Source organism: Mauremys mutica, chromosome 5, assembly GCF_020497125.1.
Source record: "Mauremys mutica isolate MM-2020 ecotype Southern chromosome 5, ASM2049712v1, whole genome shotgun sequence".
Classification (NCBI taxonomy): Eukaryota; Metazoa; Chordata; order Testudines; family Geoemydidae; genus Mauremys; species Mauremys mutica.
This window is the reverse complement of record NC_059076.1, coordinates 8,533,052-8,559,558: the sequence shown is the minus strand read 5'-3', so window position 1 is coordinate 8,559,558 and position 26,507 is coordinate 8,533,052. Positions and strand designations below refer to the sequence as shown.

Here is a 26,507-nt window from a genome sequence, read left to right as displayed (position 1 = left end):
ATGATGTGAAAATTACATTTTAACGAGGTGTCATATGTGTTTAAAGTTCTTATTCATCACTACACTGCCACATCTTTTAACTGAGACGCAAATGCACTTAATTAGCATATTTTAAGGACAGAGGGTTCACCTTATCTGCATTGTAAAACTGCTTCAAATAAAAGAAGAGAAAGAAGAAGCAGGAGAATCTACTGAATTAAATGGTTGCCATCACGTCAAGAGCGCATACGCCAATATTAAACACAAACCTGGGGGATACACGTTTTAAATGCATTCTCTGCATTTTTTTTAAATGTCAAAGGTAGGTACAGTAGTTTACTAGCACATTTCACTACATGCCTGGTAAAACACAATGGTAATATACAATATACAGAAGTCTCCAACACACACGTAGGCATTATATGAATGCTACATGTTACCAGATGGGCATAACTATTTATTAATTTCACGTTTGTCAGGTACACAACACTGTTCTTATTCATCACTACACTGCCACATCTTTTAACTGAGACGCAAATGCACTTAATTAGCATATTTTAAGGACAGAGGGTTCACCTTATCTGCATTGTAAAACTGCTTCAAATAAAAGAAGAGAAAGAAGAAGCAGGAGAATCTACTGAACATAACTTAGATCAAGAGAATAACACATTTCCTCCAAAACAGGAAGCATATATTTCTAAGCCCACTAAAGCAAGCTAATCAGCTGTCCTGAACAGACCAGAATCAGAGTGGAGGGTTTCCAGCTAGGAAACTGACTGCCAAGGAAATTCCAACACTCACAGTTACTAAAAAAAAGGCTGAATGAAAATGTGAATCTTGCATCATGTTCTAAAAATAGATATGCTTAGACTCAGAGAGATTTCCAGCAGGAGATAATTCTACATGCCAGCCAATCTTGCTCCGGGAGGTTTCACTCTAAGGACGGCAGGTTTCAGGTGTCACATCAGGGCTTATGAAGGTAACTGGGAGCTAGACCATTTAGAGTTTGTAGATAGTAATCAACACCAGAGAAAGGCTCTGCAACCAGTGTGGATTAGGCAGCATAGTTGTAACATGCTCTTGGTGGCCTCTATCCTATCTAAAAGGCCAGGCAGCCTCATTCAATAATAGCTCATGCTGCTCAAGGGCCTTCAGAACACCTCACAGAAGCTTGGCTGTTGACTGACAAAGGTATGGGCCGCCACTGCCATGAGTAAAGGAGGCAATCTCCAACCAACTGTGGGCATTTCCATCCACCTCTGTTTCTTGAAGCGCTAGGAGCAGCAGATGAGCCCAGTAAGAGCTTGAGAAAGCAAAGTATTTTAACACCCAGAGAGCTAATGCCCTCACAACTAAGGGTGCACCCACAGCAACTGACACTTCCTCAAAATGTTTCCCCTGCCAACAAATGTCACCACCATTGTACCCAGGGTGAGCTTAAGGGCTTGTCTTCATTACAGAGTTAACTCAAGTGCTGCCCCTAACCTAACCTAACACCCACACACAGGCAAGAATCTTTAGCTGGAGTGTGATGGCACTTTAAATTCAAGCCTGCTGGCTCAGCAGGGGTCTAGCGACAGCCTGAGTGAGCACAAATCAGCAACTGCTCCAATCGCTCAGTGCAGTTCAAAGAGAGTTAGTTTGCAGCATGGCTGCTCTGACTCAAGCTAGGCTAACTGAAGTGTAGCTATCTCCAGTTAGCTGCAGTGATGACATAGCTCAAACCAACTAGTTTTCAGCTCTGCCAAGGAAGAGGTAAGCAGAATCTGTGTTATACTGTTTCACCCGCCCAGAAAACAGAAACTGGACAAGTCTTGAGAAATGGATTCAAGAATTCATTGGTTCGACTGTAGCTGTTCAAAATTAACACCGTGTCCCGCACAGTGTCACATGTAACCAACTCCCTGCAATAATACAGCACCTGAGAGCCCTACACTCCTTACTGCAAGAGTGTACAGGTCAGGAGAAACTATGTCACCCCCCCACACACACACACAGGCACCCCTTTCACCAGTGGCAGAAGTCCATCTGCGTCAAAAAGGACTGCATTAGACTAGACCCTGAGCCCTACATATGTATGTCCCAGCATGAATTACACCTAAAATACAACCGAAAATTGAACACGTGTGTAACTTTAGCGCCCTCGTGGCCAAGATGGAGTCTGCTCTGCAGGCAGCTCTGGCCAAGAGACAGCGCGTGCAGGAATGCAGCAGGAGAAACCCCTTCCACCCCAGGGGCAGCTGTTCCAACCCCCCCCCCAGAGTGAACACACCCACCCACAGGAAAAGTACAATGGATGTAACAAAGGGAGATATTTATTTACAGAGGGCTGGGGGAAGGAAAACAACAAGGGGAAATACAGGGGGAGCAGTAGAACAGGCCCCACGGGCCCAGTGGTAGCACAGTCTGGAAGGGCAGACACTGAGCAATGTGTCTGCACACAGAGTTCAGGAGGCCTGAGCAAAGTTCCAGTCCGGTGGTGAGTCTTGGGGGCTCCTGGTCATCTTCGGCGCCAGTGACCTCTCCCCAGCAAACCCCTCCGGTGCCTCTTCTGCCGCTCTCTGCAAAGCCCCCCAGAGCGACCCCCTCCCCACTGAACTAGCTACAGCCTCCCTCCTTGTTCCCAGTGCAGAGTCACCAGCCCCAGTGCTCACAGCCCCAGGCAGCGCTGGGCAGCCGTGATCCTGGGTCCAGCTCCGGCCTGTCCTGCTCGGGTGATTCCCCCCGGCACAGGGCTCCTCCGGGCTCCTGTCCTGGGCTGTCCCCGATCGGGCCCGTCCTTCCCAGGCCTCAGGCAGGTTCTCTCTGCTTCCTTCTCCAGGGCCAGCCATGCTGCTTCCCCTCTCTCTCCCTCCAGCTCCAGCCCTGCCCCCTGGAGTTTCCCTCCTTTTTCTTACTCTCCCCCTCCCCCTTGGGAAAAAGATTTAAAGGGGCCGTGCTCTCTAGACCCCAAAGGGGTTACACGTGTTTTTGGACAGATTGCTCTGGTAAAATCATTCTGCTCCCACTGACACTGCTGTAAATCCAGAATAACTCTGCTGAAACCAGTGAGATTACTCTGGCTTCCCACTGCGGTAACAGAGTGGAATTTGATGCATGGCCTTGAATCCTGACAAGCAACATTAATTATTTTTAATCCCAGCATTTTGTTATGGGATGGGCTGGAGCTTCAGGGATCAATTCTGCAGGTCTCAGTCATGCTGAGTAGCATTTACTTACACTTACAGCCTCAAATGTCAGCAGGCCAGACTGTACCTGTCTCTTACAGGGGTACAGAGCAGAGCGAAGGACCTCACATAAGGAGTAGAGCTCTCAAGGACTGCTCCCCGGTGAGGAGGCAGGGACAGCACTGCTGCTGTGGAGGATAAGCAGCACCCCACCAGTGGGTGTCACTGTCCAAACGCCACCCTTGTTTTACTTCAGTAGTACAGTAGGAGACAAGGGTGAGGTTTTTCAGATTATTTATGCCAGCTGGGTCACCAGATGGGGATAATCAGAATGAATATCTTGGGTTAATGTTAGGATCATAAAAGATATACAGGAAAGGGTCTTCACTGCATGTGCGCCACTCACAATTTTGTCCTCAGCTCAATTCTGGAGCATAATGTTGCAAGCAGTAGACCAGAACATCAACACTATTATTTTAGTTGAAGTTCTTGGAGCATTTGTTATGGAGAATACTGACAGAAATGAAGAGTCATTTTCAATGTTACTTCCACCCAACAGGCAAGGAAACAGACTAGCAGAAGCTCGATATAAGAAGGCATCCATGAAGCAAATGGCTACTGTGGAGACTGAAGAACAGGAGGGATAGATCATTTCCTTCTACCCAGTATCACCTCCTGGAGATATGGGTTAACAATCAGCTTCATAGGTTTTGTGGACCCTAAACAGACCTTTCTTCAAAAGATTCCTTTACAGTAATTGAATCCAGCTCCCAATAAAATAACAAAGGGAGGAAACTCCTTAAAATGCAGCATTTAATTAGCAGTTTTTGAGAAAAAAATCAATATTTGGTTTCACTCTGTAAAAAGCACTGAACTGGCTGTCTCCAGCTCAATTGAATTTCACTTGACTTTGCTACAGATCTAAGATTTCAACGTGCCCCCTTGTCTACTTCTTTAAATCACTAGAGAGGCCAAGCTGCTGAATTCCCATGATCCTTTGCCATTGATCCCCTGCAAGGAACAAATGCCTATTGTTTCATTTCAGCAATCGCATGTAGAAAACATTTTTATAGGAATGCTCTCCAATGTGTATAAAAGCTACATTTGGAGATGCACCTTTCAATTAAAGTCCACAAAAAAGTATTAATTGGTGGGGGGGACGGGGGACAAACTGATGCATTTAAAAGACTTATTCCTCTAGATTGTTTTGAGAGAAGGTAAAAAGAATGATTATCTCAAGGAAAACAAAGACTCAAGCACCTGTTTGTTTGTTTTTATGTTTGTATGTTTAGAGTTTTTATTAAAATGTATTTCCCATATGTTACTAGTTATTTAGATTGCGTGATAAATCAATTTTCTTGTTGCAGGCAACTTTTGTTTTCCAAAGGCCTTGTTTCTAAACTTCTCTTCTAATTTATTTTAACAGGCAATTCTCCCCATCAATTTTACAATCCTTTTCTTTATTTTCTAATTAAACACATATTGTTTACATGTTTTGCTACTCTGAAATTGTGATGTTGTAGGAAAGTGCTACTTAATGTTTCATGCTTGAACTAAAGACACCAATTGGTTGTAAAGGCACTGAACAACTCAGGAAAAAAACAGGAAAAAAATATTAAGCTATCCATGATTTTTTCTTAGAAAAAGATCAGATTCCTTCACTGCTTACCAGACTGCTACAGCTGGTATTGCTGTCCGTTTCCTCAGCTGTTGTGCTGTCCTTGTTAAAGATGACATTCTGGGGCCTGATCCAATACCCACTGATGTCAACATAAACAACTCCCATTGACTTCAAAGTGCAGTATATTGGGCCTTAACTCATGAGAGAAGGAAAGAACCACAGACATTCTCTACATAGAATCACAGAATCATAGAATCTCAGGGTTGGAAGGGACCTCAGGAGGTCATCTAGTCCAACCCCCTGCTCAAAGCAGGACCAATCCCCAACTAAATCATCCCAGCCAGGGCTTTGTCAAGGTTTTGAAGATTCTCTCTCCCTTATCCACAAACACATCCAAATGTACACGTCTAGTAAATGTCGACTCACCCACTCACTCAGAAATGAGTGAGTGTGTTGGATTTGGAAGTAAAATAATGACCCCACCAATGGGGCTGTGTGGGGAATTTTGCAGCCAAGTTCACTTATTTGTCTTTGTGAAGGGCCCTTGGCCCATCCTGGCTCTCTGTTTGAGAACACATCATTTTTTTAGGCTCAATGACCTCAAAAGTCCCACGCAACCCTGGGGACCTGTGACATCACAGGATGATGTTTTCTGTCAAACAGGAAGTGACAGAGATTTTCCACAGCGTGGAAAAAGAATTCAGGTTGAGAAAGGCAAGAAATCTGGCCACCCCTACACCCTGGTGGGGGAGATCAATGGATATGTATCATTGCTTAGTTTAATGTTTCACAAAGGACATTCAAACAGGGTTAAATTCCATGCTTTGGAACAACTGCAAACAGGAGGGTGTTTTTTCCCCCCCCCGGGGGGGGGGGGAAGGGGGAAGGAAGAGGAAGGCCTAAAGCTGATGACAGTCAATCCCCTGTTGCAACTGCAAAATTACCTGAAGTGAATCTCAGACAATTCTTGCCATTTTCCAAAACAAATATTTCCCCCCAGTGAAATGTTTTCTACTTGCAATTTTAATTTTCATCCAATATTTAATTTTTACCCAAACTCTTCTAAAATGAGGGGAACTTCAAATCCAGATCAAAATGTCACGAATAGCCCTTCCGTCTATAATGAAGCAACACTAAGCATAGCATCCAAATAGCCCCAAAGATTGCTCAGCTCTCACTGAACTTCTGAGCTCAGAAAGGAAAAAGCAACAAAAATATTTCTCTTGTTCACAAACCTGCGACCACCTCATTTTTCACTGAAGGCGAGATTAATTTTTTTGTAACAGATTCAATTACTGTCCACAGCCACCATCTGAAAAGGGGACAGCGGAGACTCCGTTGAAGTATATGGAAAAGATTTCTCAAAAAGGATAAAATAAACTAGAATAAGAAAAGAATGCAATTGATTTTTGCTCCTTTCGGATGACCAATAACTCACATATTGTTCCGTTTCACTCCACCACTCACAAAGTACGTGCTCATCATTAACTTGTGGAGTGAAGCAATCCTTTTAATTTTTTCTCCCCATCTGAAATCCTTCATAGATCAATATCCTTAAATTCACCCTGTTCTTCCTTCTCACAGTACCAACTCTGAGTCTTTTGTCTCATGTTTCTCCTAATTTCCCTGCATTTTGCTGTAGGGCTGGAACTTATTTTCACTTCTGCTCATTCCCAGATTTGCGAAGTCACAATTTCCTTTAAAATCTCTTTATCTAAAAGTATTGTTGTGCACACTAATCACAGCCTGATTACAGAGAAATGGATGGATCCAAGCTAAAGACCTTGAACGACTTCTTCGGGACTTGTCTGTAGGAACCAGTTAAGTTTACAGCAAGCTGGGGTGTAAATCTACCCCGCGTTAGCCTTCCGTCCACGAAGGGCATGTCTTACACTGTCCTACAGTTAGGTTCCTACTTTGCATTCATTTAGTCCTCTTAGAAGACGACTACATTAATGTGAACTGGGAACCTTTTAGTTTGCGCCTGCAGCATCCACACAAGGAGTTACAACACAGCATTTTGGTACACATACTATTCAGATGCCTGTAGTCTGAACTGCGGGGCAGCATAGACAAGTCCTGAGCGTCCATGTGGACCCTGCTGTGGTGCACTTTGATCTACCCAGCTTGGACACGGGAACTGACCAAAGTGCTTAGGGAACGTTTACAGTGTGGTATCAGGGTCCACAGAGACAGTGAGCATGCCTCAGTCTAGTGCAAGGTAGATTCATACCCCAGCTTTCTGCCAACTAACGTGTTTGTGCAGACATGCCCATAGTCTTTTCTTTGTCATCATATTTAACAGAATGGTAACATTTTAGGAGAAAAAAATAACACATTAATAACTAAATGAATCACCTTCTAAATTATATGAATTCTGCTTTTCCTGTTACCTGCTCAGCATTCAGGAAAGATATAATCGATCATAGATAAACTGAATTTAAATCATTATTGCATATAGTATGTATAGGAGTAAACACTTTAAAATCTAAAAGAAAATAATTAAGACTTCTGCATGATTTAGTGAATTCATTGACAATGGAGTAACTCTGGATTTATACTTACGTAACAAGGAAGAATTTGATCCAAATTAATGAAAAATTCAGCCAAATATAATTACGGTGATGATGTCTGAAGGAAATCTACTGGAAGTTGGATTTCTATCGGATTCCAGTCTTTACTTAGTGATGGAATATAATTTCCTTCTATTAAGATTTAAACGATATGACCTGCCCAAACTATTTTTTAACAGAACAGCAATATGAATGACCCAGAGAAGCAAGAAAACTGGTCTGGATCATGTTTCCTACTCTGAAAGTAATCACGAATACACAGGACAACAAACAAAACGTGTGTACACACATATCTGGGCTCAGATTCTCAGCTCATGTCATTCTTCAACATTTAATTTACTTCATTGTAGCTACACTGATTTAAACCAGCTGAGGATCTGTCACATGGTATTTACAAAGAGAGCAACATCTGAGCTATGTTTCACAAAAGTAATGTTCTGGCATAGTCATAAAAGCAAGGGGATTCATGGATAGAATAAATACAATGAAACAGGCTTCTCCACTGGTGATTCTGATTATCTGAACTTGGACATTTGGAGATTGGCTCAGGCTTATCACTGACAATTTATTCCCATTTCCATTTATTTTCAAAGTAAGCTATAAAGAAAATGTTCTGTAAACAGTAAAGTGTCTCTTTGAAGCAGCTAAGCATTAAGGGTGAGGAGAACTAGGCCTTAAGTCATGCACACACACATGCAATCAAAGAGAAATATACTATAACTTCACAGAAAAAAAAAAACAGCTTCAGGTTATAGATAATGGAAGCCAAAAGCAAAACTTAGCACAGAACCTTACCTGATCTGCTGTCCAGTGGTCCAAAATCCAAAGAATATTTCACCACATGATAGTTGTTCCATACATAAAGGAGGTTGTCCCTGGGGTTATAATCCACAGCAGCGATGTACTGGTACGAGTTTGGAAAGGGAACATCCACCAGACTATCCTTGCTTTGGTCAGTGTTGTAAATATAGTCTATCTTATTTCCTGTGGCTTCATTGTCGTCATCTTCATACACCGACTTCACCACATATAAAATCCCACAGATCATGAAAGCGTTGGAAGCCGACCTTTTGTCATAGGCTGTATCCCACGTCCCTTCGATCCTTAAGGTGTAAGGGTTTAACTGGCTAATGACAATTTTGCCATTGTTTTGTTCTGTTGCATAGATTACCCATAGCCCGTTCTCATCCACTGCCAGGTCTATGTCGGACTTGCCTCCCCACCTGTAAGGAGAGGTGTCATGGTAATTGGCATTTGCTATGATAGCCTCCCCACTTTTTATTCTTGTCCTCAAGTCAAACTTGACTATATTCCTGGTTCGCTCCTTGTTGAAGAACAAAGCCCCATCGTACACTACAAATCCGGTGCCATCTACCCGGTGAGGGAGCTTATAGGTGGTCGTTGGTCTCCCAGCTATGAAATCATCCTTGGAAGAATACTCCGTCAGGGTGTCAGTTCTGTACGGGGTCCAAGGCATGTAGTAAATCTTGTCAGAAGCCTGTAGAGGATCCTTGCACCAGGCCCCAGATTGATGGTCTGACTCAAATAAATGTTCACTCTGGTATACACCTTTTAGTAGGCCAGGACAAAGAAAAACTGTTGGAGGGGAAAAGAGTTAAACACAAAAAAAAGAAAGTTAAAAAGAGTTCTGATGGTTTGGCATTAACTTCTAATCGTTTATAGCTCTGCTGCAGAGTACGATCAGCCCACAACAAATGTAGTCTATTTGCAGATTACCTTCACCACGGGCAGTGAATGGTCTAGGACAGGACGTGTTCCTCCATATTGATTTTTGCTGCCTTTTCAATCAACATCAGTTCATTTCCTTACTGCTTTTGGAATCTATTTTTACTGGCATACTTACTTGGACTATTCGCCTTTCTAAACTCTGAAATGAATATGTATTCCCAAGGGATTTATGGGTTTGTATTTTCAGATTATATTCTACACTATATCTATACCTGCTAGGTGAAGGGGTCAATTTCTGGGGAATTGTTCCACATATTTAGTTTGAACAGTCTGCTGAAGATTGCCCTATAAATGGAAATTTAAAAAAAAAAATCTCATCCTTACAGCCCAGGTGAATTAAATATTTTAAAGGTACCATAACAAAACAGAGGCAAATCCCTCGGCAACTCAAAGGAACACTGAAAGCAAACAGGAAGACAAAAATACCCTAGTATGGGCCATAACTAGCAGTACGATTTTTGAAGCTGCTACAGAACACACAGAACATGCAGTCCACACAATTAAAAATGAACAATGGATGAATACTGAGAGGAGAAAGAAACGACAGGAAGCAAGGAAGGAAGGAAGAAAGGAAGGAAAAGAATAAAGTTCACTGGAGAGGAACCCAAGTCTAGATTTTAATCAGTTAAAAATGTCCTGTTAAACACAGTAGTATTCAAACTTAAAACATATACCTTCTATGGTTACATGAGAGGAGCATACAGGAACGGTTTGGCTAGCTGTGCTTTGCTGCTCAGACTTCAGAATGGAAATGGGACAGGACTCAGCTGGCTCGGTTTGATTTTAGGGTGATACATTGCATGGACAGAGGTTAGGAGAAGGCACAGCACATGTGCCCTGCCAATGTAAGAATTAAAGTAACACTTAAATCTTATCTTTGACTGATAAGCTGAAGGAGAACTATGTGCTACAGGGCAGTACACACAGAGTGGGCCAGAGCACAACCTGGCAAGCAGTGAAATGATTGCAGCATGTGACAGCAAACTGAAGTGCAGTCTAGTTTACATTCTCCCTTTGATGCCCTGTTTAACTCTCATTCACTGGAGTTATGCATCTGTATTAAGGGAAGAATATACTGTGTGTTGGCATACAGGGAGTGCTACGGAATATTACAATATAAACAACAAATTGATGGAGACTAAGTAAATTTCAAGTGCACACCGAGGTCCTAATCCTGCAACTGATCCAGTGGTGGACCCTTGTGCTGCTGCAGATTGACATGGAAGAATGACTTTAAGCTACGTGAGTTCTGGGCACAATACCAAGGGGGTTGACCGAACTCTCAGTGAGGTCAATGGGAGTTGACGTCAGTGTGAGTTGGAGGGGGCTCATCACATATTACAATTGAGTCAATGTTCTTGTGTGTGTTATTGTGGTATGAAGATGACCCGAAACATAACAACTGGCCAGGCACAATTGTCCCATTAAACATTTCTATTAGCATGGGGCTGGTATACAGGGCAGTTGAATTATCACTTCTTGCTTAGAAGTCAACCAATTGTTTTCAACAGTGCAGAAGTTGATTAAGCCCCCTGAAAAAAGATAGAACATGGGAAAAATCACAAATTCAAATGATACATGAAATTTTGGGCCACATCCTCAGCTAGTATAAACTGATAGAGCCCCAGTGGAGCCAATGAAGCTGTGACACTGTTTTACAGTAGCTAATGTATGGGGCACTGTGTCTACAGGGTCTTTACAAAAATCATGCTTTTAGAGTAGAAGATTGAGAAAGAAAACTATACCAGTAAAATCTTTTCAGCAAAAAATAGATATTATCTTGTGAAGTTGAGCAGCAGAGAAACTAAATAAACTTTAACAAAAAAAAAAAGTGAGAATTAATGACAAAGGTATTTCAACTAAACGTTAAACTGTTAAATAACTTAGCCTATAAATAAGTAATATATATAATTTGAAAGGTATTTAATTACCTTTTTGTTCCACTTCTATTGTAGAGAGAGAAGTAAAGAGAGAAAGGAGAAAAGAGAATAGATTAATGGTACTTTATTGGCCAGGTACTTTTCTATACCTCTTCCAAATGAAAGGAAGTATTATTAATTTACTTCAGTTATTGCTATATTTTGTGACTCATATATATATATAAAAATATGTAAAACATTGTTTCCTCTGATATACACTAGATAAAATACAGGCACATGACTTAGCTGTACTGCAATCTTAAAAGCAATCAGGGCCTGATCCAAAGTCCACTGAACTCAATCAAGGATCTTTCCATTGCCTTTAGATCATGCCCAAAGCATAAAATAAGATTTTTATTAATTGAAATAGGGTTGAAACAGATTTCTAGATAGAATAAACTATTCAGGATAGGGACTGTCTTGGTATCTATGGCCCAAATCCTGAAAACCCAAATGAACCTGCACAATTTTACCTAGGAGAGCATTTCCACTGGCCCTGAGTAAAGTCACACAGGTACCTAAGTGTTCACAGATTTTGGGTCTAGGTCTTGTACAGAACCAAGCATGCTGTCAGCACTTACAAAAACATTATTATCATGATGGCCTCCCTCATTAACAACAAAACAATGGGAAGGATTTAAGTACACCACTATTTGTAAATATGAAATATTTATGGCTGTTACAATATTAACATGTTACTAATATTAACGTGCTACCAAAAAGTCCCTATCCTGCAATGTACATCTATTTTGTTTATCAGGCACTACAGTGTTTTCAATCAGGTTCATCCTCTTTAGCAGACCTGATCCCCTCACTGCTGGAACAAACCTATTCAGCACATGTCTGCACTGCTGAAAGGCTTTGGTGCCACAAGCTTACAGCCTATCCCAAGAAGCATTTACGGCCTGAGCCAAACCCACTGAAGTCAATGGAAAGACTCCCATCAACTCAATCAGCTTTGGATCGGGCCCTTGCAGACACAGGCGGTGGGTATCGTAGGCCGGGGGAGGCTGTGCCTCCCCAAACAGCCTGACATGGCCCCGCCCATGCTCTGCCCACTCCCAGTTCCCTTCCCGCTCTTCCGGGACAGAGAGGCTGGGGCAGGCAGGCTGGTGCCAGTGCTGACACGGCCTGGGGCTGGGGCTAGGGCACGCTGTCTGCCCGGCACTGGAGGTGCTGGGCCTGTGCCCCCGCCCAGAGCTCCAGAGGTGGGGCTAGGGGCGCGCCGGCCGCACCGCCCACCGAGCGCACTGGGGCTGGGGGCACTCCAGGTGCACTGCCCACCTGGTACTCCGGGGCTAGGACTGGGGCTTCGCAGGGGGCCAGGAGGGGGTACTCTGGGCTCTGCAGGGGACGGGGACAGACCGGGTGGGGGAGGGAGAGGCCTTGGACAGAGGGGGAGGGGCCGGGAGCTAGCCTTCCCCAACAGCTTGTTCACCCGCCGCCCATGCTTGCAGAGCAGATATAAGACTTTTCACCCAGAAGCCTTGTGTGGAGTCTTAGAAGAGATGGATGCCCTACGCTTTCCCTTCCACTGCACTGCACTGCTCCATTTTGTATGCACCATTCCTAAATGTGATGTTGTCTAATTAAAATATTACCATGAAAATAATTATTGCTACCACTGTTATATAATTACAACAAATCTTATACAAAGTAGAACACATGGCCATAAAGGGTTAAACAGCTTGCAGGCTAACTAACCCAAAGCCAACATGTTAGAAAGTATGCAAGTGGTAATTAGGGCCATTCAATGATAAATAGGCTAGAACTTTGAAATGCAAACCTGTATTGTTAGAAAATTAGAGGTGATACTAATTGTATGTGTTTACTTATTGATGCTGGCCATGTAAACAGACAGTTCCTGTCTGTTATTATATCTATTGATTCAGATATCAAAAGGGATTATTAACATTTAGATGAATCTTGGGTGCAATAATGTCATTGTCTATATGTATCTTTAAAGTTTATCACAAACTGCTTAATGGATAAATTATCTTATGTTAATTCATACTTAATTACCGGTGAGGTTTAGGAAACAGAAGGTTACATCAAAAGCCTATTGTTCAACCAGGACTGTATGGTCAAGTGGCTGCTAGAAAACTGTATAAACGACCCTTGGGTTCCAATACTTTTTAATCTCAGATCTACTTAAGCTTCATCGGGGGAAGTTTGAGTCGCAAGATTGAGATCCCAGTCCTAAACTGGAACACCCTGAATATGATATTGGACACTGGACTATAACCTATGGACTAAATTCTAAAAGAACTCTTTTTCCAGCTACAAAGCTCACCATCTCTGCTATGAATCTGAATTTCAAGTTGTACTCATGTCTGTATGTATACTAATCTTTTAACCATACTCTCTCTCTCTCTTTTCTTTTTCAATAAATTTTAGTTTAGTTAATAAGAATTGGCTGTAAGCGAGTATTTGGGTAAGATCCGGAATATTCATTAACCTGGGAGGTAATGTGTCAGATCCTTTGGGATTGGTAGAACTTTTTTATATGATGAATAAAATTTTCAGTAATCTTCATCATATTTGACATGGGTGTCTGGGTTGAGGCCTGAGGCTGGGTTACTTTAAGGGAACTGTGTTGTTTGCTTCTGGGCAATCAGTGAGGTAATAAAGAAGCTGTTTGGTGCTGGCTTGGTAAATCTACATATTGGAATATCCACCAGCCAGGGGATTGTCTGCCCAATTTTTTGCAGTTCACCCTAATTGAGTGACCTCAGTTGACTCCCGAGGGACTCCAGTCACAGTCCCCCTTGCACAAAATCAGCAGACAGCGGGCCCCTTTCCTCTCCTTAAGACCACAGTACAGGCAGGGGTTTTAACAATCAGCTCTCAAACTGCTGTTGTCATCAGGTAAACTTGATGTTCCTACAGTAGATGAGACATTGACCTATTTCCTGTCGGCCCTCCTGCTTGTGTCACGATCTTGCACTGTATGAGGTCACTAGCTGTGCAGTCAATCTGAACCAAGTCACTGGTGCATGGTAATGCATGCTTTAGTTGTGTAGCTTATATGACACTGTTAGCATGCTTGTATCTGTTGAAAATCACTCCTTCATGGGAAGGAAAGCACACTGACGACAACAAACAGCCCTGGTAAACAACCAACACCTTCTACCACCCCACCAGAGAAAAGAAGAGACACACAAAGTCAGCTGCTGCAGTATCAAAGTTTAAGAAAGAAGTTGTGATCCATCTAACACAACAGAAACAAAACAGACAACACATCTTAAAACTGATGGCAACAAGAGAGGCGAGAGGAACACTTTGCATGAATTCGCTCTGAATGGGAGCTATAGCTAATTGTGCAGGGAACAGGCCATAGTCCAGTCAACAGAAGACACACCAAATGGCTCACCATTAAAAATTCAACATTTTACAGCACCACTGAAAGCCTCAGAGACATCTGAAATTAACAGTTCCTCCCTGCACTTAGAATTGGGAGATACCTATGGTAACTGTATGAGAACAGTTGACAAATTATGACGTGTCAATGATTCTGTTGTAGATAATGTGATTTCTGTATTCATAGGTAAAGATGCACCAGTCTTAATCTTGGACATCTGCATCATGATCAGAAGTAGACTAAACACTACTGTTACTGCTAACAATCATATTTTATATAGCAATGCGCAGGGTGTTTCACAGAAAAGAAAAAGAAAAACACATCTATCTAGGGCCATAGGCTGGAAATAGTTTACGTGCTCCTCAAATTCTGTTCTGCTGGGCTCTTGGTGCCTCATCCACTGGAGGTGGAGGGGACACAAACCCCATAGATTATCACTGAGGGATGTCACTTGTTTCTGAGAGAAGTGAACATTTACTGGCATCACGGTGAGGTTCAGAGAACAGAGAGAGACACTTCTAAGGACAAGGGACAATACCACAGAGGAAGATACTTGTATTTGGTTTTTGCCTTCCAAGAATTCGCAACAGGCATTTCCAGGCTGTGGCTCCTCTGTGAGACTGATCCTGCCAGCTCTCCAAGTTCAAAGAGAAAAATTTCAGGAACAGGCTTTGAATACTATCTATATCTATTTTTCTATATATGGTGTTTCAATCTACAGCTCCTGATGGGGAAAGAAGCATGAACCACCCAGAGGGGTCAGATCCTGCTGCAAATTTCTCCGAAGTTCAGTGGTCTCTGGATGTGGGGCCTTGGTTCAGACTCATCTCTAGCTTAAAACAGGTTGAGGTGAAAAGTGAAATGACTCGAGCTGTCCGCAGTCAAGGCCTCAGTGGACTTAGCTACATGGCTGATTCTGCAGGAGAGAGGGTGACACTAGCACCGCAAAAGCAGTGATGTGACTAGTCAGGATTAAAACTAAGTGGACCCAGCAGTTACAGAGAAACTTGCACAGCACCTGCCAACACTACACCTGGCTGTAGCTGGCCATAATTCATTTTCTTGAAAAATGAGGGTTTGTTTTTTTTAAAAGGCATTGGTGATGTGTCTCAAAGCTTCTAGCCCCATAGGAATTGTTACTGATCCATCTTTCCTACTGTACTGCTGGCAGTGTAGTGGATAGGAATTTATGCTTCAGAGGATGGGCAAAATCCTTTTATAATGCACTGAAACAATTGTGCAATGCTATAGGTAGGGCGAAACAGGCTGGAGGAGAGAATTTACTCATGGCCAGGTGAGCATTGTGAAGAATTCATTACCCTTATCTTGCTGAACTACACATTATTAGTGGTTAAGTATCAGAGGGGGAGCCGTGTTAGTCTGGATCTGTAAAAAGCGACAAAGAGTCCTGTGGCACCTTATGTACTAACAGACGTTTTGGAGCATAAGCTTTTGTGGGTGAATACTCACTTCGTCAGATGCATGTAGTGGAAATTTCCAGAGGCAGGTTCTTGCCTGCATATTTATACCTGCCTCTGGAAATTTCCACTACATGCATCTGACGAAGTGGGTATTCACCCAGAAAGCTTATGCTCCAAAACATCTGTCAATCTATAAGGTGCCACAGGACTCTTTATCGATTATTAGTGGTTGTAACAGTATCCAATCCTTTTAAATGCCAGCCACAGTAGATGACCACCTCCAGCTTGGTGATTTCCATAGGTAAAGCAAATAAGTATGTCTTTCTATTGGATCTAAATTTACTGCTTTGGAATTTCAATGGGCCAAATTTTCCTCTTGATTATACTGGGGCAACTCCATATTGCTTTAAAGGAGTTGCACTGAGGTATCTTGGAAGCCTGGAGAATTTAACCCATTGAGTGTCCCTTGGTTCTCGTATCATATAATAATAAGAAAAGAATTCAACATACTGAGCAGTTTTCACTGTATCTCTGATTCCTTCATAGTGTACTATGGAATGACATTTAAAAACTATCAGCACTGCCACTCAAAGAATTTAACAATTTGGTCAGAAAACATTAATTACAGAGAAGTCTGCATCATAGTTGCAATGTCCGAATGGGCTACAGTACTTTAACGATAATGATTTTAGTTTACAAAATTCACACGCTGCATACATCGCTCAGGTTGTCCTAACACTTCATCACAATTTAAGCAAATATAGACATGCTTATTTCTCTTACAACAAGTCCTGCTACACCTATCTTGTTACTGAAACACTGTTATATCTTACTAGTATAGTTCACATGTCTTCCTCACAAGGACAATATCTGATCTCCATAGTTGCCACATAGGGTGACCCAGATGAGGGTGGGGGGTAATAGGAGCCTATATAAGAAAAAAGACCCAAACATTAGGACTGTCCTTATAAAATCAGGACATCTGGTCACCCTATTGCCACAATACATACACAGATTCCATGATGACACCCAGGATCCCCATTAACAAAACAAAATGTTGATGGCACTGAATGGCCATCTCTCTGAAAACTGCCTCTTAATAGTCTCCAGCACAATTAACCCACTTGAGCAGAATACAATATTAACTGTTGTCTTCCTAATATATAATTAGAAGCAAGTCTAGTTCTGCTCAGCCATCCATAAGGCACACTTAGGAGACAACCACCACTGTGTCGCATGTACATTCCTGCATGGGACTCTCCACTTTGGTAGCACGCACAAGGGAATAACAGGGTGTAGGTACCTGCCCCAATGGGTCTTGAAGTGATTGAGAGAGCCCCAGTAGAAGAGAGAGGGGAGCACATACCTGGGGAATGCAAAGATGGCCCCTCCTCCTCTGGAGACTCTATCCACTCATTGGTCATCCAGGGTAGGTGGGGGAGCTGATTGGTCCCTCACTCTCCTATTTCATCAATTTATACCTTAGCCCGGGTTTTTAGGACCCTCCTCTTGCTCCATTTGAGCTCAGCTGAAGATAAGGGCAGTTCTGGAGAGCAGGGTGTGGTATTCTCTGAAAGGACATAGCAGCAATGGGGCTTGTGCCAGCTGTGTTCGTTTGGGTTTGAATATTTAATAACACTCCAGTTTTATAACTGTCCTTGGACTGGGAAAGTGAGACTTTGCTACACGTTCAAGCACACAACAGGAGCAGACAACTCAAGGATAAATTGTTTAAGGCGAATACAGCAGGCGGGGGAAGGTTTAAAACTAAATAATTGTGTCCAGTGATTTTCCAGCTTTTATAAAAGGTGTCACACCAGATAGTATATTAAGAGAGGATGGCTCCATTTCCCTCTCCCCTCAAGAAGAGTTAAAAATTTACATCTAGCTACTAGCTATCAATCCATCCATCCATCCCCCAACTATCTATCTATCAATTTATCCATCCCTTTGTTTAACCCAAGTTAAGGATTTTATTTAGTGACAAAATGCTATCAAGAACAGATCATCCAGTCTGTGTTTATTCCATCATAAAAAATGAGATTTTTAAAAAAATAAATCTAAATGATCAAAGGTCTAGAAAACATGACCTACAAGGAAAGATTGAAAAAAAATGAGTTTGTTTAGTCTGGAGAAGAGAAGACTGAGGGGGAGATAACAGTTTTCAAGTACACTAAAGGTTGTTACAAGAAGGAGGGAGAAAAATTGTTCTTCTTAACCTCTGAGGACAGGACAAGAAGCAATGGGCTTAAATTGCAGCAAGGGAGGTTTAGGTTGGACATTAGGAAAAACTTCCTAACTGTCAGGGTGGTTAAGCACTGGAACAAATTCCCTAGGGAGGCAGTGGAATCTCCATCATTGGAGATTTTTAAAAGCAGGTTAGAAACACTCCTGTCAGGGATGTTCTAGATCAGGGGTTGGCAACCTTTCAGAAGTGGTGTGCCAAGTTCACTGTAATGTAAGGTTTTGTGTGCCAGTAATACATTTTAACGTTTGTAGGAGGTCTCTCTCTATGTCTATATTATATAACTAAACTAGTGTTGTATTTAAAATAAATAAGGGTTTTAAAATATTTAAGAAGCTTCATTTAAAATAAAATTAAATTGCAGATTGTATCAATTTAGTGTGATCCTTGCCTGGGATCCTTGTCTGGGGTTTCAGCCACCAGCCCCACTCAGCCCGCTGCCGGTCTGGGGTTCTATTCACGCAGCCGGCAGTGAGCTGAGCGGGGCCAGCAGGGGGGTGAGTGGGGCCGGCGAGGGGCTGAGTGGCTCAGTCCATTCCCAGTGTCTGGTGCCAGCCCCACTCAGCCCGCTGCCGGTCTGGGGTTCCATTCACTCAGCCGGCAGTGAGCTGAGCGGGGCCGGGGTGGTGAGTGGGGCCGGCGGGGGGCTGAGCGCCTCAGTCCATTCCCAGTGTCTGGTGCCGGCAGCACTCAGCCTGCTGCCGGTCTGGGGTTCCGGCTGCCGGCACCTTGCCAGTCGGGGTCCCAGCCGCTGGCCCCGCTCAGCCTCCTGCCAGCGTGGGTGAGCAGAACCCCAGGCTGGTAGCGGGCTGAGGGGGGCCAGTGGCCAGGATCCCGGCTGGCAGGAGCTGGTGGATGGAACCCCTCGATTTAAAGGGGCTGGGGATTTAAAGGCCCTGCCCCTCCCGGTTGAGGCCCCACCCCTTCTGGTTGAGGCCACGCCTCCTGCTCAGGACTCCAGCATACCGGTAAGTCCTTTAAGTTACTTTCACCCCGGGTTTGCTAAATATGTGCAGAAGACAAGGGGCTGAGCACTTGAGTGCAGACTGTAAGGAAGTGGGCTGTGCCCATCTCTAGCTTGCAGAGAGAAAGAGTGGGGCAGGCAGAGCCCAGAACAGAGCTCTTGTGCTGCCAGTGGTGAGCAGAGGATTTCTGCCAGTGGGCCCAGAGGAGGCTGTAAGCAGATGTAGCAATTCCCTGGACACTGAGAAGTATCACAGATGCACATTTTGGTTTCTGTATTAGACTTCGCCTGTCATGTTAGCTTATTTCCCACATCAGACAGTAACAATCCAAAAAATGCTGTTAGCGTCCTTCACAAAAAACACATCATTAGATAATTTTTGTGAAGATTCTTCATTTGATGTTAGGGACTGTACTGTCCACTGTACTGAGCTGGATGCAATTTTGGGCTCCCATATTAGGCTCTGCTCCATGCATGTAGGGGAGAGAAAATGAGTTGATCCACTATCATGCAGAAGTGAAACACTACTATGTCGTACATTGCTCTTAGTGTACATAACCTAATCAGCACTAATGCCAACAACACATGTTCTGTGATGCCTACTGGGGAAAAGGATATGGCTGGACAGAAAGGGGAAAGTGCTGGATAGCATGTTGCTCTTTATGACTTGTTCTCCTCTGGTAGTTGAGTAAATTACGCTAGTCTCAGTTGCGTAAGATGCTGCTGCATGGAGAAATATTGTCCCTATGACCGCTATTGAGGTTATACTGTCCCCACTACAAGATTGCAGACTTTGTCCATCCAATAGCATCACATCAGCTGTTCTGACAGTGCTTTGGAGAGGATGCTGGAAGGGGTATGGAGTCAGAGCTGCTACACAAGGATGGCCAGAGACCCACAGGCTTTTCATTTTCCCATAGATCCCAGGCCCCAGGTGTTCCTCATGCTCCATTACATGGCAGCTAAGAATCCACAGCCAACCCCACATCACAAAGAGGCAGGGTGGGAGTATGTGATAAATCTTGCTGATTCCCCACTCCCTTCTGTGGGTTTTTACATGTAAGGGAAACATATGATGCAGAGTGTGCAAGTGAGTACCAAATGAGCACATCACACCACAGCACACACAGAGTGGCACTGGGGTCTGCATGGAAGACTGATATTGTTATTCGTTTGCAATACTGATACCAGCTGTTGGATTCTGACTGTGGATGTGAAGACCAGAAACTTCTTCCCCACAGCTCTCAACTCTCTAGCCCAAACAGAAAGAAGCCTAGGTGCTTGGCCACTCTGCAGTAAATCATCCATTTAAATCCAAGAGACCAAAGCGTACCCAGTAGCCAATGCCTTCTGAGAAGTTACCATAGCTAGGAAGAGTCTCGGTAGTGTGGAATACACTAACAGCTGTACCACTATTAGACTGATAGATCATCTAGTCAAGTCTCTGCTAGTGGCCTGCACCAGGTGCCTAAGAAACCCTGCAGTAGGTTACAGGATAACCTGCCCCCGGGAAAGGGTCCGACAGGAAGAAGGGTGTAGGGCTAAGACATCCATACAGGACCCTCCTCATGACCCCTACTCTGCCCGGGAAGATCTGTTTAGATATGATCGTTAATACTAATATTGGCCCCAAACCTGCGCTGGAACACGGGGGTTTCACTGGGCGGTTTTGAGATGACTGTGGAGGCTGGAGGGAAAATAGCACAAGTTTTCCACAGCGGATTTTCAATAAACAGACATAAGCCCTGGTAGTGCACATACTCGAGTCCTTCTTAGCTGCAGTTAAAAACCACAGAAAGCTTACCAAAAAAACCACAGAAAAAGGCAGCACAAGATATAGACGGCACAAACTATTTTGGCAAAAAAACTTGAAATGCTTGAAACCCTCAGTGTGTCTGAATCTCTGCTTTGTTGTACTTTCCCAACGCATAATTAAAACCAGACCGCCAAGGTTAAATCCTGCCCAATCCCACACCGATGCAAGAGCCGGGGGGAAGAAAACCTAAGGAGTTGCTACTTCTGTGTATTCAGCAGCTCAGGACAGTACGCTGCTGGACGTGAGTGCACCAGACAATGGGCCCAAGGGCTCCCCATACCCTGTAGCTGGAATATGGACACACACAACACTGCAGTCTGCCAGCAATTCTTCTTACATCGGCAGCAAGCTCTAGCTAGCAGATGGCCAGCGTGCACTTTGCTTCTGGTCATAGTAGCGGCACAAGCAGTGCACTGTGCTCACAGTTTGAAGGCCTCCTGCCCATCACCAGGCAGATTCCTGCTGCAGTGGAGACACTGAGCAGCAACCCTGCTCATCCTCCATGTGCTGCCTGCTTCCACTGAAGGACAGGATTTCCCTCCTGTTTGTATATGTCCCCCAAATGCACCCATTGTAGGATGCAATAGGGCAAGACCTCTTGTGGGGCACGTTTAGCTTCAAATGTGCATATTGCCATGAAGATATAAAAGTGCTTCAGTAAACAAACACAATCTATATCTCCACCCTCAATATGGTCTTCATTAAAATCTTGATGTATTATACAGCAAAAATGCCTGACAGCCATCTGTCTCTCTGGGCAAATGAAGTGCTGCTAATCCTTCATTTAATAAGAGGCAGGCGTAATCTCAGTGGCTCAGTTTTTAAATTATGTTTTTCAAATAATATCCATGCACCAGTGAATGAAAGTGCCGCTCAAGCACCTCATATTATAATGGCTTCCTATAATGTGATTCCAAAATTATCACTTCCTCACGAATTTCACTGTGAAGTGGGCCAACTGAAAATGTCAATAATCCAGAAATGCTTTTACCAGACATATTCAAAATTAAACTCTTAAATGTGGTATCTAAGGATGGTGTAGAAACCAATGCTTTTTTCATAGGTGTTTTCTATTAGCTTTCTGTTCATCTGATTGATTTGTCAAACTTTCCACACTATTAACGTGGTCCTTCACATGTAAACAGTGATCTTAGTCTGCTCTTCTGAACGTAACACTAAACATAAGAGTACACAGAGTTGTTGTTTTTTTACTTAGTAATATCAAAAGTAAACTCTATATAGTATTTAGTTAATGAGGAACTAGAATGCCACTGTTGAGCACTATCTGCTGTCCACTAGAGATTCTTTAGGACAACACCTGCGTGATAATAACAGTTACATTTTGCTCACAAGTTACCTAGTACGTTTTTTTATTAAAAACTAGAAATGCTGTAGGAGTGCCGCTGAAGCGTTTCAGTGTAGACACTCACTACAGCGAGGGGAACGGTTCTCCCATCACTATAGTATATCCACCCACCAATAGATGGTAGCTAAATTGATGGAAGAATTGTTCCACTGATCTAATGCTGTGTACACTGGAGTTAGGTCGGCTTCACTACATGGCACAGCAGTGTGGATTTTTCAAACCTCTGACCAACGTAGCTGGGACAACCTAACTTTTTAGTATAGACCTGACCTTAATTTTAAGCTCTTTGGGGAAGGGGCCATCATCTTTTTGTCATATGTTTGCATAACACCCAGCATAATGGGGTCCTAATCCCTGATTAGCGCCTCTTGATTAATACCACAATACAAATAAATAAGTAGTATTTTCCCCTGATGTTCTATTATTCCATTCAGAATCATTAAAAATATGTACTTCATTGCAAAGCTTTAGGCATACAGAAGTTTAAAAATGGGTCCTTATATTTTATTAGGGGAAAATGTTATTTTGAATCTCAATTCAACCTTACAATTCTGAAGGCCTATGTTAAAATCAATAACAACAAAAAGCAAACAAAAAAATATGTTATAGGCCCAATTATGCAAGTGCTGAAGATCCTGTAGCAACTTCAATGAACATACAATCCCATTTAGATGGCCACTCTAGAGCGAGGCAAATGCTGATTTTTCAGTTTGGCAGACATTCCAAAATAAATAAATAAATCGGGGGTGGGGAGATTGATTTGGGTGGAACCAAATCTGAAATTGTACAGAACGTTTGGCCAAATGAAAAAGTCCATTTTGTGTCTGTTGCAAATTTGAAGGGATTTGAAGTTGGATGTGCTACATTGCAGGCTAGTGCCCTAGACATCTAGTCAAAGCTGTGAGGGTTTTTCATTTGTTTGTTTTGTGGGGGAGGGGAGCACAGCAGGGGTCCACCATCACCACCTTCTCCAGCCATTTTTTGAAGGACTGAAACCATATATGTCAAATTCGTGACCAGTTTCAGGTCAACTCAAACTTCACTTTTTGGAGAATAAACAATTCCTCTGAAAAATTTTGCCCAACTCTACTGGCCCCAAGCAGGTTGCAGAAACACTCTGTGTTCAGACTTCTCCAAACGCTATTTGTCCAGTAATACATATTGTGGATTTTTAATAATTTATACCTCTCATCCTAGTCACAGTGAGTGAATTTCCTGATGAACATTTCATTAAGCAGATATTGAATTCTGTTGAGTTGAACACCTACATTTAATTTAGCCAAGAGAATTTTTTTTTCCTCAGTCAAGATATTTCACTAAAAGGGACAATAAGTGTCAATATCTACCTCAGTGGAAAACAAAACAAAACAAAACAAAGCAAGTGATGTTATATATTTAGTACATATCTAATAGACTTAGTTGGAAATATTTTCTTATGGCCATGAATCTCGAAAGTGAAGCAGGCCCCTTCCAAATTTAAAATAACTTTATGAATAGCAGATGAAGTCTAAAAACCTATTCATCGCTGATAAGCCATTCAGGAAAAAATATTTCCATATGCTGTCTGATTGGCTCATCAGAGGTGAATAATTTTTACTGAACAAAACTGCATCATTTGCACATATGATCGGATTGCGTAAAATAGTCTGCAATGCTATTAACTCATGATAAGACAAATAGCAGTAACTTCTTAATCTATAGTGACTATTAAAAATAAGCAGCAAGATGAAATAATGTAAGACTGTTTCAGGCAGTCTGTTCAATGCTGTATGAAACTGAATTATGTGTTCCATTTATCCTGCAAAACTTTATTGGCAACGGAATTGTTATTGTTTCCAATGTGACAGCTGAAAAGTGGGGCCCTATTAGATTGCTCCACAATTAAACATGACTCCTCCATAAGAAAGAAAATGAACTAAATCTTAAAAATACTAAAAGATAAAATGGTGAAAAGCAGTGGTCTCAGAAATATGCTTCCCCATTTTGAGGATAACTTTATAGATCCCACTTGTAGATGTGCTTCAGTCTGTCACTTGTATATTCAGTGTGGCCATTCATGAAATTCTGATCCTAATCTATGATTATGTAATGCAAATATTTTCATCCTAATAACCATATATCCAGAATACATCCTACTCCAGGAATGTCCAACATCTATTGCATTAAAGACTAAGTTGGCAATATGGCAGGATCCCAAGGACTGCACCTAGTTAGAAATAATTTGCATGTATCGTCCTGGCTAGATTGATGTTAATGACTTATTGTTTGAGTTCAAAAGGGATAAAACCCTGACGTTCATTAAGATTTGTCATCATCCAGTCATGAGGTGAATTTGGGGATGCCAACAGACTCTCATAGCACTCAGGAAGTATCTCACCCTAAAGAATGAGGAGATGAAAAAAAGTCTTCAAAATCACAGGATATGTTGTTGCTTTGGGGGCGAGCTAAATCAAGGTTCCATGTGTTTTGATAATATTTCCATTAAGAAGAAGAATGAACTGTTTGTCATATTGCCAGCTAAAAGACCAGCTGTATAATAGTGGATTGCATAGGTCCAAAAAGAAGCTAATAATCATTGCTCAGGCATGTCTGTGCTGAGAGAAGTATGATTCTCCTCAGAGAAAAGATTTTTGAAAAGCTCTCAGCTCTGCAGTAATGTAAGCCTTGGCTGGTATCTCATGTCTTTGTGAGTTAAAAGTATCTACCATATTTTTTGTTCGATCACACGGCATGGTGCTGACATCAGCACCTATGGCTGCATTTCCCTTTAATAATTCTCAGTAGGTCTAACACCACTTTAAAAAGGGCTGAAAAGAGGGGTGTAGCATGATGTGCCTTTCTCAATAGTATCTACATTAGCCATAACACAACACAGTAATAAAGGGATTTTTTAATGATCCACAAAAGGTGTTCACCAAATAAAACAAAATGGTCTTCGGGAAACTTTTCTTTCTCTCTTTTTCTCCTCCCCTCTAACGGTTTGGGGAGGCAGCCAAATACAGAGTGAACAGTTGGATGTGAGGGATGTTTGGTCATGACTCGTTTTGGAGATTAAGTGAAGTGTAGGGAATGGTGTAACTGGGCACATTACTCTTTAAAGGATTGGTCTTTTGGGACCAGATTTAACAATCTAACAAATTGTAACGATATACATAAAAGGTGACTGTTCTGAACACAGTTACCACCAAAGCAAAGGTGTGACCTCCTATGTTTTTAATTAAGATAATTTACTAGAAAGCGATATATTTAAGCAATGTGTGACACAAAGGTAATGACACTGATAGAACTTGTTCCTTGGTCCCATTCAGAAAGCACTCCATGCGATCCTGAGGGCTGCCATACTGAAATGTGAGCATCTCATCCACCATATGCCAAAGGAACCATCACAGAAAACTGTTTAAGAAACTTCACTTTATCTTACAACTTATACCAACTAGCTTTAGCTTTTGTAACTCATAGCCACTAAGTCAAAGAGGAAAGACAATCCAGTGGTCTAAATCCTTGGAGCCCCGGGTTTGATTCCCTGCCCCCTCACCGGAGATGGGCCCTGCCAGGACAAAACCGCCTATTAAAATGTCATGAAAAATGATGCCCCTACGACTGTGTCAGCCATGGGCTAGACCCAAAGCTGCAGCTGAGAGATGTTTTATAGAAGGATATGAACAGTGGGGATGGTTAAAGGAAAGACCCCATAGCAGTGTATGTAACACCTCTACACAAATGGCTGGGTGTGACGTGGGGTACACATGTATAGGATGTAGAGTTTTCCCACCTTTGCACACCTGACTGGGGGGCAGCCAAAATGTAACTATTTTCACTCTCTGAGGGCAGCATTACATACTCCAACCATAGCCCCCGTCCCTGCCAGGCGGGCACTGGTTGGAGCACATGCTGCCCCCTTGTAAAGGAGGTAGCAGTTGCCACATATGCATGCGTCTCCCACGGATCCTGGTGGCCTCTTCTGCACATCAGTACTCTTAAGAGCAAGAGCAGCTGTGGCCAGTGTGGCCGGTGCGGTGCACCTCACATCCACAGTCATGTGGCTGACGCTTTAGCAACCAAAACGAATCCCCAGTCATTTCTAACACTCCCTTAGGAAGCATGACGCTGGGATGTGTTTCCATAGTGACATGCACACACATTGATTAGTTAATGCAGAGCTGCTCACGCCAGACCAGATCCTGAAGCTCTCACCATATATGCAGGCCTTACTCTGACTTCAAGGGGAATTTGCTTGTGTAGGGATAATTTTTTTTTTTTAAAGCATAGGATTCGGGATTTGTCTCCTTGATTTCATTTTAACTGGGGGCAGTGGAGGATTAAATT

The 26,507-nt window shown here is 42.7% G+C and overlaps 1 protein-coding gene across 13 annotated transcripts in view; it reads right to left on the bottom strand.

Moving 5' to 3' along the window:
* The window catches only part of ADGRL3 (adhesion G protein-coupled receptor L3), an 834,374-nt gene that overhangs the window by 318,052 nt on the left and 489,815 nt on the right, over positions 1-26,507 (bottom strand). For 10 of the 13 annotated variants that reach the window (XM_045018219.1, XM_045018220.1, XM_045018222.1 and 7 more), the window contains 2 exons: positions 11,021-11,035; positions 8,136-8,936 (listed from right to left, as the gene is read on the bottom strand). The exons of 1 other annotated variant lie outside the window; for it this stretch is intronic. In XM_045018219.1, coding sequence (XP_044874154.1) covers positions 8,136-8,936; positions 11,021-11,035 — 816 coding nt within the window. The remainder of the gene's footprint in view (positions 1-8,135; positions 8,937-11,020; positions 11,036-26,507) is intronic. 2 more of the 13 variants (XM_045018215.1, XM_045018218.1) reach the window with 1 other exon arrangement.